General features: G+C 40.2%; 1 protein-coding gene across 2 annotated transcripts in view; it reads left to right on the forward strand.

The window, feature by feature from the left end:
* polr3e (polymerase (RNA) III (DNA directed) polypeptide E) overlaps nucleotides 1-19997 on the forward strand; it is a 70061-nt gene that overhangs the window by 34491 nt on the left and 15573 nt on the right. For both annotated transcript variants that reach the window (XM_043711413.2, XM_043711412.2), the window contains exons 11-18: nucleotides 1107-1151; nucleotides 1316-1407; nucleotides 2271-2391; nucleotides 3964-4045; nucleotides 7279-7338; nucleotides 8020-8177; nucleotides 10107-10171; nucleotides 11992-12479. In XM_043711413.2, coding sequence (XP_043567348.1) covers nucleotides 1107-1151; nucleotides 1316-1407; nucleotides 2271-2391; nucleotides 3964-4045; nucleotides 7279-7338; nucleotides 8020-8177; nucleotides 10107-10171; nucleotides 11992-12479 — 1111 coding nt within the window. The remainder of the gene's footprint in view (nucleotides 1-1106; nucleotides 1152-1315; nucleotides 1408-2270; nucleotides 2392-3963; nucleotides 4046-7278; nucleotides 7339-8019; nucleotides 8178-10106; nucleotides 10172-11991; nucleotides 12480-19997) is intronic.

Below are 19997 nucleotides of genomic sequence, written 5' to 3' on the forward strand. Positions count from 1 at the left end.
GAATCAATTTTCTGGGGCTTAGGGATTCAGAGAGCAGCTGCTACTGTTCCTTCACTTCCTCACAGATAAGCTGTCAGCAGGTAGAGTGGAAGTGATGCAAGACTTGGGAAGAGCAAGAACAAAATTTTATTCACCTCCCAAACAGATCCAACAAACTAAATCATTTTCTTGTTACCCAGCATTAATTGATGGTACATTGTGAGCCAAGCTGGTAACCCATGGCTTTGGTTGAGCATCCTTCTTCCTGCATATTGTATTCTTCCTGCTCTTGATGCAGTTGCATACTTTCGCAGCATGAGAAAGCTGAACACCTAATGTTGTTAACTGAGACCCTCTCTGCTCTCAGACTGGGCATTAAATATCTCAGGGCACGATGATGTAGAAGAGCAGGGGAATTCTTTCTCCTCTTGCAGTGAACATTTATTCCTCAATCAACTTCAGAAAACAGATTACCTTTGTCATTGTTCCAATTCTTGTTTGAAAGAGCTTGCTGAGCTCAGTTTGACTGCTGCATTTCTTAAATTGCAGCTGTCATTGCACTTTTAAATTATTTTGTTGATTGAAATGCTTCGGTGTGTTCTGCATCATGACAGGTACTATATAAATGCATAGTTAGTCTGGTTAGTTAGTACTGGCAAGCAGCCTACTGTAGGATCACCACCTTGTTGACCCCCATCCCCTTTCACTGGATAATTACCTTGAATGAACCCATAGCTAATTTTTCATGCATCTCTTGAATAGTATGAAATTTCACTAAAATCACATGTAATCCAATTAACATGGAATGAGTTTTGTAGACCAGGACCCTGTTTGCATTGGTTTCTAGCTGGACTTGATCCTTTTTGACAATAACTGTTTGTAAAGATCTTTCCTTTCCTGTTCACCCAGTCTTCTGCAACATACGCCGTGATGAAGAAACAATATCTTTAATCAGTTTGCCTTTTGCAGTATATCCCTTGATTTAATCTACACCCTGAGAGTTTTTAGAGCAGCAGAATAAGCTGCCTGATTCACCATCCTTTAAAAAGCCGAATTGAGTTGTGAAGACTGTTGTGTGAATTTGAGTCTTTCCTTCTGATCTGTCATTGTTTCCTGTCTCTCTGCAGTGAATATTTATCCATGTTGATGCCTCCAGTTGAAGAAGAGGAATCGTAAGTCGACTCCTTTCCTTCATATCTTAGACCTGCTGGGCTCAAACCCATATTGAAATATAATGCTACCTCCATGCAATTTTTAAAATCATTCTCTGATTTGCAAATCTTTGCAGGTAAAGCTGCATTGTTCAGAGATTCAGCGATTTTGATTTTCTTTGCAGGAAGGTCCCTCTGGCCCCCAGTAATGTGCTGTCTATGGCCCAGCTACGGACTCTTCCCCTCACAGATCAAGTGAGGACCCTGATGAAGAATGGTGAGTGTTTTGTTACCATCTAGGGATGAGTTTTGTTTCTTGCATTACCCCAAATGCACATCAACGATCTGTCTGGCATCCCAACTTCTCCCTGTAAAATTGAGCTAACGCAAATCTCTTGCACATTTTCCAACTCACACCAAGCCCTGTTCACCAATCACCCCTCTGCTTGATGACCAAATTGACACCATCTCGAATCTACAATTTTTGCTTACTATATTCTTCTGTGGCCTTGTCCATCCTTCTCTCTAATCTCTTCCATCCCTACAACATTTACAAATCTCTAATTTCTCACCTCTTATACATTCCTCATTTTTATCAATCCATTGTTGGCAGCTGTGCCTTTTATTTTCCCCAAGCTCAGGCTCTGGAATTGCCTTCCTACAGCTCTCCTTTTAAGATGCATCTTAAAGCTGTCTCTCTGACAAAGCTGCCTAATATCTCCTTATGTGGCTCAGTATCACATTGTCTGATGTCATTACTGTCAAAGGCCTAGGGATATTTAACTACATTAAAGGCACTATGTAAATGAAGGTTGTTGTGGTATTGAGCTGATAAATGGGTGATTTTTATAGTTCTGTTTAACCCCTCTCCCTTACTTCTGACGCATGGAGTCCTGGGGGCACTTGTCTGGTCATCATGGGAACTCTCCCAGTAAGCAAGGCTGTGTCCAGGGCACATTTTGTAAAATTCACCCTCTGTTGTTTGATTTGAATTTTATCTGTGCAAATGAGATTTTCTTTCTGTATGCATACATTGTGGTCTGCAGATAACATTGCTCACAGTAAGTTGAATACAAAGGTTATTTAATGTACACAGTTTTATTTCTGATGGACTTTATTTATTTCTTCCCCCCAAAATAGTGAAAGTTGTCCAGTTTGCAAATCTGATGGGTCTTCTAGGATCAGGAGTTGATTCCACGGCGGTCCTGCGCTGTATTCAGCAAGTGGCGATGTTGGTTCAGGGGTGCTGGGTCGTTAAAAGGTACATACTGACAATAACTCACTAGCTATTTAATTAATGCAGGTTCTCTTTGACAAAACTCATGTTTGTGGCTGACCAAATATGATCATCTTTGAACCAAATTGCATCAATGGAAGAGTCCTCCAGTGACCTTTATTTCCCCCAGGCTTCATAAGTTATTTAATTTCCCATGAGATGTTTATTTGGTACCAAACACAGTGGTTTGAGATCTTGATCCTGTCTATAAGTATTTTCAGCTAAACAATTACATTGATGCTGTTAATGAACAGTTAGCTGCTACAGTACATTTTGCAGCCTGTCTTTAGGTTGGGTGTACATGTAGCACCCTACTTCTCACTTAAGCAAGTTCCTTCACGATCAGTGATGCCTTTGGTGTATAATGACTTATGGTTTAAACCTACTGATTGCATATAACTAGGAGGTGGATGACGTGAGACAGTTAATAAGTTGTGTAGCATACTTTGAACTGAAGGGCGTGTTCCTTCAAATTCTGAGCAAGAGTCTCCTTGTTTGGAGCTGCTGGTTTAGAAATACATTACATGAAGGGATGTCACTAATCTGCAGTACCTTCAGAGTCACCTAGGCTGACTATACAGTCTGCACATCTCTCCACTACCCACTCCAGCTTGCTGTTCATTTTGGAAATCTCCAAACCCAAAGATATATTTTGCATATTTTCAACCTCACTTATCTACTTATTACCTGGTCCTTCTGTTTGAAACTCCTTGGGACAATTGCATCCAAAAGACCCCAGAAATACAAGATTTTGGAACTCTGTCTGCTCCGTAAATGGTTAAATCCCTGGAAAACTTTGACACATTAATGGATATCATTATTGAAGCCTTTACAGAGCATGCAGGTAATTGCTGTTGGAAGTAAGCCTTTAAATGTCCACAGTTCTGATTATGAACATTAAGACTGCAGCACCAGAGAAAATTTGTCTGCTGTCAGAACAGGAGGATGTTATCCTGCCTGTTTCACAATTTGATTACAATGGCTGATATTCCATATTCCTTAGCAAGCTCACCAGGAAAATTTCAGCTCTTGAGTGTTCCGTTTATCTGTCCTTTTGCCGACTTTTTCAGTGAGCAGGTTCCAAACATCCACTACCCTTTGCATAAAGAAATGCTTCTTGACCCCTGAATGACCTGTGTCTGATTTTAATGCTTCCATATTCAGGACCCCTGGCAGAAGAAAGGTTCTCTCTGCTGTGTTTACTATGTTATCATTTACTCATCTTCAATAAATCAATTAGATCATTGCACCCCCGTCCCCCTCCCCTTAGTCTTGTAAACTGAAGGGCACACATGCCCTCTCTAATGTCTCCTCCTAAATCTGTCTCTAGTTTCTGATGTCCTTCAGTGTAATGGAACCCATGACATAGATCACTCACCCCAAAGATCTAAGGGAGCTTGAGCTTGAAATCTGTTGACAGGATACTCAGGCTGATTATGTAGAGATCAAGAACCATGTCCTATCTAATTCACTGTTTGGTTATAGTTCTTCAAGTACTCCTAAATATATTTTCATTTCTCGTACTTGAGTAACATGTTACTCTCTTTGTTTGAGCAGTGATGTGTTGTATCCGAAGGATAGCTGCAGCCCGCACAGTGGAGTTGCTGCTGAAGTGTTGTGTAGAGGAAGGGACTTTGTTGTAAGTACACCAATATTACATGACCGCTTGTTCCTTTATTTAAGCTGAATAGAACAGAGAGGCTTGTATTTCTACAGTGCTTTTCATGACCATGGGCAGTCCCAAAGCATTTTACAGCTAGTCTAGTACTTTTGAAGTGCATGCATTTCAGCAAGCTCCAACAAACAGGAAGTTGATCATCAGATAATCATTTTTAGTAATGTTGGTTAAGAGATAAATATCTGCTGTGACATGATGGAAAAGTCCCTGATATTTGTCAAAATGGTACAGTGGGATGTATTAAATGAGGACAGAGTAGGGATCAAGTTGAAAGTTTCATCCAAAAGACAATGTTCTGACGGAGCAGCACTCCCTCTGTAAGGCGTAGAGGGTGCACGACAGACTTAGGGGTTGAAATTTCTGAAGTGGCATATGAACCCACAAGTTCCTCCCTCAGACAGACTGCTACCAGCAAAATTAAGCCTGAGACCCAATGGATCTGAGATTATTGCTGTTCATTGACTTGTTCTTTTCCAGTTCCAGTTCTGACATGTTCATTTCTATTAAAAGTTGAACAAGAGCTGACCTGTAAAATTCTGTTGCAATTTTATGAAGTAAAAATGCAAGATCTTTTACAGGTTTATCTTTTGGTTAATGTTCTACTTAATTAACAAGAAAGAGAAGTGAAAATGAAATGGCTAAAGTCTGGAGTGTTTCTCGACAGCACAGGTCACCCAATAAAAGTATTGAATTGGGAAACTGGCTTGAGAAATTATGTAAGCTGATATTCCAGGGTTGTAAAGAAAGAACACTGCACTGTTGAGCTGCCATTTTTCAGAAATGACATTAAAGCAAACCCTGTCTGCCCTTTCATATGATATAAAAGATCTTATGTAAATTCTTCTGAGGCGTTGCTGTTAGTATTTATCCCCAAATCCAACATCACTGAAACAGATTATCTGCTCATTATATCTCATTACTATTTATGAGAGCTTGCTTTGTGTTCATTGATTATCACATTATGCTTTATCGGTTAAAATGCTTTGTGATGCTCTGAGATTGTAAGACTGTTGTATGGGTGTTCTTTTGAAGTAATGAAATAAGTCATGAAGAAATTTAGGAATTTTACTTGTTCATCTTTGCTGTACATCTAAAATGTCATAGTTTCATCAATGCATTTATAGAGAGTTCACAACAGAAATGCTTGGCCTATGATTTTTCCAGTGTCAAAACAGATTTTGATTTGGTTCACCATTTTGTGAAATGACCTTGATATGTCTGGTGTGAAGCAAACCATAAACATATGATCTAATATCTGGACAATTTTAAAAGTCTTGTCTTTTTTTTTTAAATCAGTCCTTGGCTTGGACCCGTCTCTATCCCTGAAACCTCCTTCAATCCTAAAACCCTTCTCACCTTCAATTCTGGCCTCGATTTCATTCACTCAAGCATTCAGAACCTTCCCTTCAAGTACCTTTGCCATACACTCTGGAATTTTCTCCCTAAATCCCTCCACTTCAGGTTCCCAAGTTTTAAAATATGTGCATTGTGTTATCATTTCAATTTTATAGGTACCTTTAAATGTCCAAACCATTTTTAAATAAATGCTGAAAAATGTGTTGCTGGAAAAGCGCAGCAGGTCAGGCAGCATCCAAGGAGCAGGAGAATCGACGTTTCGGGCATAAGCCTGAAGAAGGGTTTATGCCCAAAACATCGATTCTCCTGCTCTTTGGATGCTGCCTGACCTACTGCGCTTTTCCAGCAACACATTTTTCAGCTCTGATCTCCAGCATCTGCAGTCCTCACTTTCTCCCATTTTTAAATAAATCCAAACAACATCCATGGGATGGATGTATTTGTTAATAATGTGTTAATTGATCTTGCTGATTTATGAAGTAGAGAAACTAATCAGCGGTTCAGAGGAATGCACTGAGCGCCAGAACTCTGAATTTATTACAGTGTGATTCTGAATGCTTAGAGACTGTAGGAGTATATGAGAAAACTGCAATCCCATTTCTGAACCAAAACACTGCATGGTATATATGGGATACATGATAAAACTGGCCATTTGGCGTAACCAGTCCATTACTATGTTTATGCTTCACATGTGCTTCCTCCAATCCTCCTCCCCTAACACTCGCTGTACTATCCCCTTGCTTGCTCGTGTTTATCTAGCCTCCTATTAAATCAAACTATTCACATCAACCACTCCCAGTGGTAGCAAATTCCACATTCCAACAACTCTTTGGGTGGCACAGTGGCTTAGCGGTTAGCACTGCTTTCTCACAGCACCAGGGACCCGGGTTTGATTCCAGTCTCAAGTGACTGTGTGGAGTCTGCGTAGGTTTCCTCCCACAATCCAAAGATGTGCAGGTTAGGTGAATTGGCCATGCTAAATTGCCCATAGTGTTCAGGGAGGAATATGTTAGGTGCATTAGTCAGGGATAAATGTAGAGAAATGGCTAATGGATTTGGGTGGAATACTCTTCGGAGGGTTGGTGTGGACTTGTTGGGCTGAAGGGCCTGTTTCCACACTGTAGGGATTCTAATTCTAATTATACTTCTAATTTTCTCCTGAATTTCCCATTTGATTGCTTGGTGATTACCTCAAGTTTTATTTGAAGGTGTCTGTTAGTTCACTCCTCTGACTTTTTTCAAGAAAAAGCAAGTCTATTTTGTCCTCTTCAGGTGTGTCATGCCTCCTATTTCTAATGTCATTGGGAAAGTATAGGGTTGAAGAAATACTTGGAAAGAATGTACTTGCTTGATGAATTTGATGATCAGTAATAACTGGTTACAAACCCACCAGAGTGAACTGAAGCAACATAGGAGCTACACAGCTCAAAAACCTTTCTTTCCTAAAGATAGAAGCTGCAAAAATCTTCCACACTCAGCTTTGTAACCGTCAGACTCACTTCCAGCAAACACTTGGAGAGTTCTAGATTTCCATTACCTTTTGAAAAATTGTTTCCTGCCTTTGCTCCCAAATGGTTCAGCTCTAATTTTAGCATTATGTCCCATTGTTCTGAACTCTTCTTCCTTCCCCCACCTTACCGGTGAAACCGTTTCTCTCCATTTACTCTAACAACTCCTTTCACATTTTTAAGCTATCAGATCACCCCTTAATCTTCTCAAGTTAGGGAAATACAATTCATATTTGCATCTGTCTTTCTACGTCTTTGTCTAACCCCAGTATCACTGTAAAATTGGGTAGTTAAATTTAATTTTACTTTTCGTTGTTTCTCCTGTTGTAGATGTGGAAGTTTACACAGGATCTCTGGGTCATACGAAAAGAAGTAGCTGCTGTGATCAAGGTATGCAGCTCAGCAGATTCGCTGCTGACATTGAATTTAATTAAGCCCATGACATTTTCAGCAATGTGAAAAAAACAACCAATTCTATAAGATATATTTACAAAGCAAAATGTTGGACTGTAGTATTCTGCAAATATAGTATTCCTTTTCTCTCATTGACTCCTACATGCCTATCCTCTCTGGCATGTCTGTGCTATATATCCAAGCTCTCAGATCTACGCAGTACACTCACGTCCCAACACTGACAAAAAAGGCAAAGATTTTGACCAGTATTTATCCAAACTCATCATTTTTGGGAATTGATTTTTTTTAAAACAATGTCTGAATATAGTTTTATAAATTTATCGATACATTTGTGAGAAGGTGAGTACTTAATATGTTCAGATATTGAGTGTTTAACTTTTAGGGTTTCAACCATTTTCACATATCAGAAGAGAACCATCATATTGTAATGAATTGTGCCATATTTCATCAAGAGGTTTGCTATTCGTGATGTACAGAATCCAGTCTTTTGGTGTTTTGCATTGGGTTTGGTATCTTCACCTTACAAACACCCTACACATGTTCAAATCTTTGTCATTCAGCATATGTAACGCTGATTTTTTAAATAGAACAGCATTTGATCATTATACTGAAGAAAGCCTGGCAAATCAACCTTATCTATTAATCTTTATCGACCAGCTCCCCCCTGAGGATGTGAAGGACTTTCTGGAGCAAATGGCAGTTCCACGTATCAACAAGGGCTGGGAGTTCCTGCTTTCCCCTGATGCAGAATTTGTGAAGAAGCATCCAGATGTTGTCCAGAGGCAGTACATGCTTTGGATGGGGATTCAGGCCAAGTAATTTTATGTTTCATTGGGGGTTTGGGGACGACATTACAGCTGTCATACTAGCCTTTAACACATCAGCTGTTGTATACTGACTTATTGAAGTTTGGATGGAATTGCTTGTCCAGTAACCATCGTTTGAATATTTGATGATGGACACAGTGACCTGAATGGGTTCTTTCCATGCTGTAAAAACACAATGACTCAGATGTGGTTTCACCTGTGCCTTGTATAACTAAAGTATGATATATTTACTGTTACGTTAAAAAAAACTTGTGCGAGAAAGGAAAGCATTCCATTGACTATCTTAATTACTAGCAAACTAACTTCTTGTGACTTGTACACTGGAACACTGAGAACCCTCTGTAGCTTGGAATTCTGTAGTCATTCTCCATTTAAGTAATACTGTGCATTCTTACACTCTGCATCTGCCAGTTTTTTTTTCCCTATTCACTCAACCAATTCAAAATCAGTCTGCAATTTCTTTGTCGTCTTCACAAAATACTTTTCTGCCTGACTGGTAATCGTACCTTTTCCCTGACCACTGCCCAAATCAGAAGATTGTATCTTAAAAGGTGTGACCGCTCTAACAACCAACAAGATATATATACCCTGTCAAACACAGTGTTTTGAATTTTAATTGAAGTAAACATGCTTTTCAGCTGCTGCTGTGCAGCTTTTGCAACATTTTTTTTTTAAGCATTCCTCTCATAGATAGTCACATTTCCAGCCTAGTGACTTGCGCAGTAACTACTGTTGGTTACTCAGTTGTCGAATGGAAAAAGCACAAAAGATTCCCAGAGCTGCAAGTTTTCTCTGCTTAGTCCCACCCTGTAATAACAAATAACATTCTATCCTACCCAGCACAGTGCATCCCATCACCAGGACACCGCCTTTGCTTTGTGGTTTTACATTATACCAGGGCGATGCTGTTGCTATGGTGACAGCATAGATCTGTGGCGAAACAGTTAATATGATCAGACTGTCTGTCACTCCACCCTTGAGCCTTTAACAGGCTACTGCATGCTTCAAATTGTTGCCCTGCATTCTATCGAAATACATCGTCCTCTTTTCCATTTGTTTCTTTCACATCACAAAAGTAGGAAGTTTATTTTAATCATTTAATTGCATGTTGCACAGATAATCTTATCTGTGTAGACTTTTTTTTTCTCCAAGTTGTGACACTGGCTTTTTCAGTCCCACAAGAGTACCATTGTGGCAGGCTATTGAGAAGCATTGATAAGAGTCAAAGCTCATTCTCTGTTCATTTCATCAGGGAGATGAGTAAGTATTTTAGCAAGAGAAAACAGACAAAACATTTTGGTTTTAATCAAGATTTCTCTACCACACCTCCTAGTCATTTTTAGATTTTTGATTTCCTCCTTTACTGCCTGCTGCATTGGATGAATATGGCATGTTCCAAGCAGTTCCTTTACACTTTGTATGAGAAAAGGACACATTTTAACACATTTTCAGCTACGCTGTTGATGGGATGTAATGAAGCTTGTAGACGCTGTCCTTCAGAATTACTGATAGGGGCTTTCTCCCATTGAATTATTTCCCTAGCAGTAGAATCCCTGCCTTATAAAATCTGAATAGGTTTGGTAAAAGAAAATTACTGAAATTTTTTTTTTTAAAAATATGCTTGTTGAGAGGAGAACTTGAGTAATTTGACTGCCCCTCCTCTGTTCAAGCTTACTGGCAATCTAGCTTAAGACCTACTGTGTTTTGACTTGATTTATCCTTGGAATCTTCAGTTTGCTGAGTAGCTTCCTTCTCTCGTCTAATCATAGAGATAGGAGATGCAGACCTGGAGCTTACTGCCCAGCAGTGTTCAACCAAGTTATCTATTTTATTTCTGTTAGTGAAACAGCTGATAGAATAAAATGTGTGAAGGTGCTTTACCAGTTATAACTATGCAGGATTTTCCTCCATTTGCAGGTTAGAGAAAGTGTACAATCTGGCCAAGGAAGATGTGATGCCAAAGAAACCCATCTCTCAAGCAGGTAAAAATAGCAAGATACTAGCCTACTTTAAATCACTGGATGGATTTAATTGATGATAAATGTAAAAACGACCAGTCTTTCCTTTTATAGTTAAATAGAACAAGTTCTTTTTTTAAACATTAAGGTCAGCATCAGCAATACTGGTCTCCAGTGAAGAAAATATTCAGATTTAGGTAGGAATTATAGGATTTTTGAATGTTTTTGCGATGACATTTGCAATTCTGTCCATTTTTTCTTCAAAATCATAAATAAAATTAGTAATGACTGCAATTTGCAATCAGACATGTTCATTCAGACCTTCTAATAGTTGGTGAGGTTTAAAATATTATCCCCAAATAAAAAGCAGTTTATCTCCAGTTTATTCCCAAATGGAAGACTCTAGCACATCTCTGGATTTTCTGATTGGTCAATTTTGCAGTCACATGCTCATCAAAATCCAATTGCAAAGGCATGATATCTTAGACCAAGTAAAGGTGACATTTAAAGACTTGCCTGAAATTGTCTTGTCATTCAGCCTCCATGTAACAAGTTCTCAGTCCACCCTGTGCCAGTTGGGTACAAGTCAGGAGTGATGGAATGCTCTCCACTTGCCTGGATGAATGTAGCTCCAAAAACACTTGAGACTTGACACCATCCAGGACAAAGCAGCCTACTCAATTAGTACCACATCCACACACATTCACTTCTTCCGCCACTGCAGCAATGTGTTTGATCTGCAATATGTACTGCGAAAATTCACCAAGGCTCCTAGAGACAGCACCTTCCAAACATTGGACCACTACCATGTAGAAGTACAAGGGCAGCAAATACATGGGGATACCAAAACCTGCAATTTCCCTTAAAAGCCACTCACCATCCAGTGTTGAAAATATATTGCTGTCCCTTCATTGTACATAGTAGGAACCCTGGAGTCCCCGTCTTTTGTCACTGTGGGTTTACCTACAGCAAACAGATTGCACTGGTTCAAGAAGACAACTCACTACCATAAACCACCTCAAATAAATGGGGTGAATTAGTTAATAAAAACCCCTGACGGAGTAATGTGTTAAAAATAAAATTTGCTCAACTTGTAATTAATTAAAATTGGGGGCTACACAAATTAATTAGACTTGGTTGAGATTTCCTCTACAATCGAATAAAACATCCACTGTGGAGCCTCTGGTAAAATGGGCACCATGCAGTTTTCTGGCATGAAGGCCTGTAACCTTCAGAGGAGGAATGGTGAATTGGAAAGTGATGTTATAGTGACAGTATCATTTTGATCAAAGGTACTGTGAGCAATTCTATTCTCCACATTACAGAAAGGATATACTAGAGAAGGTACAAAAATAATTCAAGATTACACTAGATATCACTACAAGGAAAGATTGAAACGACTGGAGGATTTTACTTTAGAAAAGACCAAGCATGACCTAATTCAGAATAAATTGAGATTGTGATGGGCAAGATAGAGTAAAACTATTAAATGTATTTCCACTTGTGGTGAAGAACAAAACTTGAAGGCTATCAAGCATGACAGTTTTAATAGGAATTTAACAGGGTATTTAGAACATATTTCTTTACCCAGAATGATGAGAATGTGCACAGTGTGGTTGGAGTGAATATTATAGTTGAATTTTAAGAAAAGCTAAATAGTGCCCAAGGAGAAAGAAATAGGTAGAAGAGGTGAGAAGATGTTCATACAAGTATAAACTAGTTGTGCCCTAATGGCCTCTTTGTGTTGTAAGTACTTTGTAAAGGAGGAAAAAGGCTAGCAGCAATCTGCAGCTTGGTGCAAATTGACCGAATTGTCTTTGCTTTGTTACATGCACCTTTGCCAGTGGTGGTGTGTGGGGAGCGCAGGGTGGCCGTGGCCAAAGAGAGAGTGCAAGGTAATCAGAACGTCCTAGAGAACAACTACCGACGGCGAAAGTCTTCCCACGTGGTAGGCACGCGAGCCCCAGAGGACACCCCACTTGCTATCAAGATCAAAGAGGAGCCACTGAGTGAGGAGGAGCCCATGGACACGACCTCCGGACTGGGAAGCAAGGCAGCCAATGGGGTCCACTCGGACGAAAGTTCTCGCGACTCAGCAGATTTGCCTGTTGAGTGCCAGGGGGCTCGGAGTGAAGTTGTAGCAGCAGAGCTAAAAGAATTTGTGCGGGGGACACTCAGGAAACATTATGTACTCAGTTTAAGTGAGCTGAAACGACTGTTTAACCTGCACTTGGCCAGTCTGCCCCCTGGCCATATTTTATTCAGTGGCATTTCAGACCGAATGTTACAGGAGACGCTTTTGGACTGTGGATGCAAACAGATCTTGGTGCCTGTGAGTATCTATATATTGCACTATAGTTATAATATATTTGTGACTGGCAAATACATTTGTGACTGTAGGAGAGTTGTGTATGGAGTTGTTAGGCTTCTGGGAGCAGGTGGAAGCAGAGCAAACACAGATTATCCTAGAAATTTGAGGGGCTCAGATGGGATAAATAATGAGACATGTTTCCAGTGACTAATAATAGTTAAAAATCACACAACACCAGGTTACAGTCCAACAGATTTATTTGGAAGTACAAGCTTTCAGCGCACAGCTCCTTCATCGGGTACCAAATAATTGTTCTGAAAGATAGCCTCCTGTTGTAATGTATAAAATTTGCCACCCTATTTGAGCACAGTAAACTTCCATGATCAGCAGTTAGGTAAATAACCTGCTGATTTATTTCTGGTGGTGACTGAGAGATGATTATCAGTCAGGTCAGCAGGGAAGAACACCTCTTCTTTGAATTGTATCATGAGATCATAACCGTAAACCTCTCAGGGGCCAATAAGACCTGTGCAGGTGGCTGTAAAGCTGGAAACTCATTTGAGCTGACCTGTGATACCCTTCACTGCCTAATTACCATCTTTATTTTAATGCTAATCAAAATATTCATTTGAACCACACCTAGAAACACTGAAACCCCAGGTGGTGGAGTTGGAGGCAGTAATGACTTCCAATGAATTGGGAAAATAACTAATCATTTTAAACAAGCTCCTTGTGTTATAGTCACTTAGCAAAGGAAACAGAAGAGATAGGATGAAATAGCGCAACTTTAACAATGATATATTCAAAAAGTGAATTGGCAGATGGCAGTGTCTGTTGGGAGGCTCTTGCCTGAAATGTCGATTCTCCTGCTCCTCGGATGCTGCCTGACTTGCTGTGCTTTTCCAGCTCCACACTCTTGACTCTGAACTCCAGCATCAGCAGTCCTCACTTTCTCCTAGATGGCAGTCTTAATTTCATGCTGCGTTCTTCTACATTTATATCCTTTTCTTCAAGGTGAATCTGTCAATAGAAAGCAGTGTAGGCAATTTTATACCTTCCCATCCTCACCAGGTTCTTAAGTTTTGAGTAATAATGGACTGGGTAGTTGCTGTTGCGAGAGCTGCTTATTAGGGAACTTGCCACCTCCTCATTGTTTTGGTTTTACTGAAATTTAAGTACCCTACACCAGGAGTCAGATTATGTAATGTTATCTCACCTCCTTGCATCTCTCCAGCAATAGAAGCCTTCAGGGTTGCCCTTCCAGTATCTGTATAGATACCCCTTTATCAGCCGCAGGCCTCTACCAACACTAATTATGGAAAGAAAAAAATTGCATTTCTCTAATATCTTCCCGAACCTCAATGCCCCAAAAGATTTTACAACCAGTGAAGGTCTTCTTAATGTGTAGGCAACATTGTAATGTAGGGGGAAAAGCAGCTAATTTATAATCACAAAGTTCCCACAAACAGCAAAATGATAATGAACAGATAATCTGTTTTTGTGATATAAATTGAGGGCTGCATATTGGCCAGGAAGCTAAAGAGACGACTTTAGAACCATGCTAATGAGTCTTCTCCCAAAGGGAGATGTTAGGGCCTTGGTTCAACATCTCATCCAGTAAACATCACTTTCTAAGAATTGCATGAGAGTGTCAGACTTAGATTTTGTGCTTTAGGTATCTAGTGACAGCTAGATTCACTAACAAATGTGGCCATAAAACAGTCTTATAGTCAAAACTTTATTTAAAAATCTGGCAATAATACAGCATCTGGGAAGAGTTTCTACATTTCTTTGTTTCCAACATGGAGGTCCTCTATTCAGCTGCCTCTGGCTCCTTGTCAATTGTTTATGCTTCAGAATGCTGTCATCTTTTGTTTAGATTAGATTCCCTACAGTGTGGAAACAGGCCATTTGACCCAACAAGTCCACACTGACCCTCCAAAGAGTAACCCGCTCAGATCCATTTCCCTCTGACTAATGCGCCTAACACTATGGGGCAATTTAGCATGGCAATTCACCTAACCTGCAACTTTCCACAGCTTTGTTGCTCCTGCTCCCACCAACATCTTGGGAATTGTGTGCAGATCAATAGAATGAACTTAATTGAAAACTCTCTTTCCCTTAAAGAGAATTTAAACTTGTGCAATAACAGAACAATTTAAGTAAAGGAACAGACATATGACTAGAAGATGACAAGATAAGAGATGGAATGCAGCAGGTTTTCATGTCAGACCTTGCATGTTATCTGAGCTGAGAATAGGCATTCTTGGCTTTTAACAGATCATAACTGCGTAATGTTTTAAATTATTGATGCTAATGGTTGTGCTGAAGTGTCGTGTGCTGATGATGCAGTAACCCAAAGATCCTTATCGAACAAATGCCCGCCGCATTGAAATTGATATGTTAATCTTTCATTTGGTTTCAGATTTGTCAAAGGCACTGTTTTTTTTAAAATGGTCCCAGCTATTAAATTGATTTCTTTCCCTTATTGTCTCAATGAACCAATGCACTTCACTTGAAGCGTGGTAACTATTGTTCTATTGTTACATTGGTGAATTCTGCCACTGCTTTGCACACAGCAAGCTCCCACGTTCTGTGAGAAGATTCTGTATGTATGTTGATGATGGTGGGTGTAGTCTGAGTACAGGAGTAATCCCTTCTCATTTTCTGTGCCGCAGGACTTTTAGTAGCCATCTCAGTCTCTGGAAAAGGCAAGCCAGGTTTTGGGTTGATGTCGTACCCAGCAAGTGGCCCTTGTTCTCCTTCAGTTCTGTGCTGAAGTACCAAACCTAGTTGTGTGCCAGAAGACTGCTGCAATTCAAAAAGGCAGCTCACCACCACCTCAAGGGCAACGAGGGAAAGGCGGTAAATGCTGGCCAGCCAGCAACTCCCACATTCCATAAATGAATATAAAAAAGGGCTTTGAAGCCACAATCTTCCAAATGAATGAGAGAAGCAGCAGATGATCAAGAAAAGGGGATGAATTACTTTAGATGTATTTAAGTGTAAGCTAAATATAGCCCTACCAAAGAGCCAGCACAGTAACAGTGGGCCAAGTGGGCTCCTCATGCTGCTGTGTGCAAGAGAAAGCTGGATTGATGAACTGAAAGTTTAAAATTAAAGAGAAGTGATTTGGACAGTTGAGATATGTTGGGATTAGTACAGGTATAAATGTTGTTTTGGAGTATGTTTGAGATATATGTTTATGGTCAGTCAATGATATTCCTAATGTTTATACATTTCCCCTTAATTTGCGAATAGTTTGAGAATTGACCACATCTCAGATGATCATTTCAACTCGATGTAGCTTTAATTTGACCGAAAATCATGTTCAGTCTAGTTAGAGATGACTCAGCTTTAGTCAAGTGAATGCACGTCACTGGGGAATGATTGTTTGAAATGCAGATGGTTGGGATGCCTTTGGCTTCTTGGCTTTGTGTCATAAAATTAACCTTGCAACACCACAAATACTTCCACATAAAATTAGTTGGAGTCTTCACTGCAGGGTTGCAGCTATTGATATGAGTCAGTTTTCAGACAGTGCTCAATTGATGAGTATTGCTGCAAGGCATTTTATCAAAACTTTTTATTTTGTACTCCTCAGGACAATTTGCAAGAATATCAATTTTAGGGAGAAACCTACATTTATATTTACGACCAGAGATTGGTTAGCAGGTGGCCTCTAGTAAAGATGTCATGGAGAATGCATCAGTTAACAATGATTGAAAGTTAACAGCCAGGCTTAGTTTAAATTTTGTACAGGCAGAATGACTCTGGTCAAGGCGTTGCCTGAAAATAAACCAGTGAATAGCTGGCATCGATTATGTTGAGTTGCAGTTCATGTGCTGTGCCTGTTTCATCATATACAATGCCTCTTTCAACTCAACATTGTAGTTGACGACCATTCACTGGTTTATTTTTCAGGGCAATGCTTCGACCAATCACAGTTAAATTGCAGGTTTAAAATTTAAGCCAAGCTTGTCAGTTAACTGTCAACTACCATTGACTGATCTATTTTCTATGGAAATGTCTGTATCAATCAGAATCCACCTGCCAACCAAGCAGCACTCTTGTCACATGCAATATAAATGTGGATTTTCCCTTGAATTGGTTTTCTTGTGAATTGTCCAGGTAAGTAAAGACAAAAAGCTTGACAAAATGACTTTTTCTCTCAGAGGCATAGAGATATACAGCACAGAAACTGACCCTTCGGTCCAATTCGTCCATGCCGACCAGATATCCCAACCTAATCTAGTCCCATGCCAGCACCCGGCCCATATCCCTCCAAACCTTTCCTGTTCGTATGCTCGTCCAGATGTTGCAATTGTACTGGGCTCCCCCACTTCCTCTGGCCACCATTCCATACACATACCACCCTCTGCATGAAAACATTGCCCCTTGGGTCTCTTTTATATCTTTCCCCTCTCACCCTAAACCTAAGAGAAACTTCTTCACCCAGAGAGTGGTGGATATGAAATGCTCTTCCCCAGAAGGCAAAGTCTCTGGATACTTTCAAGAAAGAGATGGATAGAGCTCTTAAAGATACTGGAATCAAGGGTTATGGGGATAAGGCAGGAACAGGATACAGATTGTGGATGATCAGCCATGATCATAATGAATGGTGGTGCAGGCTTGAAGGGCCAAATGGCCTACTCCTGTCTATTGTCCAAACCCTCTAGTTCTGGACTCCCCCACTCGAGGGAAAATACTTTGTCTATTTATCCTATCCGTGCCCCTCATGATTTTATAAACCTCTAGAAGGTCACCCTTCAGCCTCCGACGCTCGAGGGAAAACAGCCCCAGCCTATTCAACCCCTTCCTATAGCTCAAATTCTCCAACCTTGGCAACATCCTTGTAAATCTTTTCTGAACCTTTTCAGGTTTCACAACATCCTTAGGAAGGAGACCAGAATTGCACGCACTATTCCAAAAGGGGCCAAACCAATGTACAGCCGCAAACGTGACCTCCCAACTCCTGTACTCAATACTCTGACCAATAAAGGAAAGCATACCAAATGCCTCCTCCACTATCCTATTTACCCGCAACTCTACTTTCAAGGAGCTATGAACCTGCACTCTAAGGTCTCTTTGTTCAACAACACTCCCTAGGACCTTACTATGAAGTGTATAAGTCCTGCTAAGATTTGCTTTCCCAAAATGCAGCACCTTGCGTTTATCCAAATTAAATTCCATCTGCCACACCTCAGCCCATTGGCCCATCTGATCAAGATCCCGTTGTAATCTGAGGTAATCTTCTTCGCTGTCCATTACACCTCCAATTTTGGTGTCATCTGCAAACTTACTAACTGAACCTCTTGTGCTCACATCCAAATCATTTATATAAATGACAAAAAGTAGTGGACCCAGCACCAATTCTTGTGGCACTCCACTGGTCACAGGCCTCCAGTCTGAAAAGCGACCCTCCACCACCACCCTCTGATTTCTACCTTTGAGCCAATTCCATGTCCAAATGGCAAGTTCTCCCTGTATTCCATGAGATCTAACCTTGCTCACCAATCTCCCATGGAGAACTTTGTCGAACACCTTACTGAATGAGGGCAGAGCCGTTGATGTGATCTATATTCATGAGTTCTGCACTGCCAAACAAAATTTATATTAAACTATTCTTACCCAATACTTGTGGCTGATCATGTTACATTGAAAGGGGTCAGAATTTAATTGATAGACATAGTTGATATCCAGTCATGTTCCAGAGTTGTCTGTGTGGTTCCAAATCATTTCCATGCACGTGGAAAGAACTGCAGATATTTTAACAACTGATGTGGGTTACTTTTTCATGCTCTGTTCTATGCGTTGTGTTTGTAATGGCCAAATTGATCTTGGGGACTGAGGAAAATATGCTGATGGTAATCAAGATTCAGGTTTGCAGCAGGTGTTGGGCTTGTGCTTTGCCTTCTGTGGGTACCTGCTCTGGCATCATAGTGCAGCTTTGTTTTCTGCTGCTGCCGTGTGTGCCGGATTGTGGCAGTTTGCCATTATTGGGAAAACAGCTGTTTAATTTTTACAATCTGATACGGTGGTTGGGCCTGTAATCAATGCTAACACTTGCCCAGGCATTGAGTGATGCCAGTCTGCTACCCCCTGCAGAATCACTGCTGATTAACTCCTGTGCTGTGAGCTGAGGAAGTGGAGCATCATTCATTTTGACAGCTGAAACCTCCTGAGATCTGACTGTTGGGCTAGAAAGATGCAAATTAACTGAGAAGCACACTAGATCATGTTTATAAAATTTTTTATAATACTTTCCCATATAGCTACAGCAGAATCTCATAGCCAGGTCACTGGCAAATATTTTGTATTCATGGTTGGGATGAAAGCATCGCTGGCTAAGCCAGCATTTATTGCCCATCCCTAATTGCCCAGAGGGCAGTTAAGAGTCACGTGTAAACCAGACCAGGTGAGGATGGTATTTTCCATCCAGACAATCAACAATAGTTTGATCATTAGAGTCTGAATTCCAGATTTTTCTTGAATTCAAATTCTGGCTGACCCGACCATCGACCAAATTGGGATTGGAATCCAGGTTCCAGGGTCTCTGGATTAACATCAGTTTCTTTTGTAAGCTTATTTAGCCCTCGCTTGAACCTTCCCAATTTCTAATCTCTAATTAATTTAAAGCCCTCTCTACAGCTTTAGTTACTTCACCTGAGGAGGTGATGGCCCAATGGTATTATTGTTGGATTGTTAATCCAGAGAGGCACAAGTGAGGAATGCAGATGCTGGAAATCAGAGTCTAGATTAGAGTAGTGCTGGAAAAGCACAGCAGGTCAGGCAGCATCTGAGGAGCAGGAAGGTCGATGTTTCGGGCAAAAGCCCTTCATCAGGAATGAAACAGGAATGATTTTCCTGCTCCTCAGAAATAATTTACAGACCATCAGTCTTCATTGTACAGGACCCCAATAACTTTCCAAAAGTCCTAAAAGGGTTTAAAGAAGGGTACAAAATAAATATAATAACCATCACGAGAAAATACTGAGGGAAACTAACTAAACTAGAAAGTGATATATCAGCAGGAAGATACTGACTTTATCCTAGAATTTTAAAGGAATTAGCAACACAGGTAGTAGATACACTGGTAGCAATTAGACATGAATTCTTAGACTCTGGAACCGTGGAGGATTACAAAGCTGCTGATGTAACATCCTTATTCAAAAAGACAAGGAAACAAAAAAAGACAAAAGGCAAGTAAAGGCCACTTAGCTTAACATTGGTCATTGTAAAAATGATAGAATCTAATATAATGGATGTAAAAAATTGGGCATTTGGAAATATACAATATCGATCAGAGTCAGCATGGCTTCATGAAAGCTCGTCTAGCAGATTTATCAAGGTTACCTCTTTGGGGAGATAAAGGAGACCAGAAGATGGTAACGTCTTTGGATTTCCAAAAGATGTTTGATAAGATACCAAGCAAAGCTACTCAAACTAAGGGCTTATGATGTTGGAGTTGTATATTAGCAAGGATAGAGAATTGGTTATCTAATAGAAGACAGAGAGTTGGCATAAAGAGGCATTTTC

Source organism: Chiloscyllium plagiosum, unplaced genomic scaffold (genome assembly GCF_037043375.1).
Source record: "Chiloscyllium plagiosum isolate Xiang-an unplaced genomic scaffold, Cpla_swu_hap1 HiC_scaffold_20, whole genome shotgun sequence".
Classification (NCBI taxonomy): Eukaryota; Metazoa; Chordata; class Chondrichthyes; order Orectolobiformes; family Hemiscylliidae; genus Chiloscyllium; species Chiloscyllium plagiosum.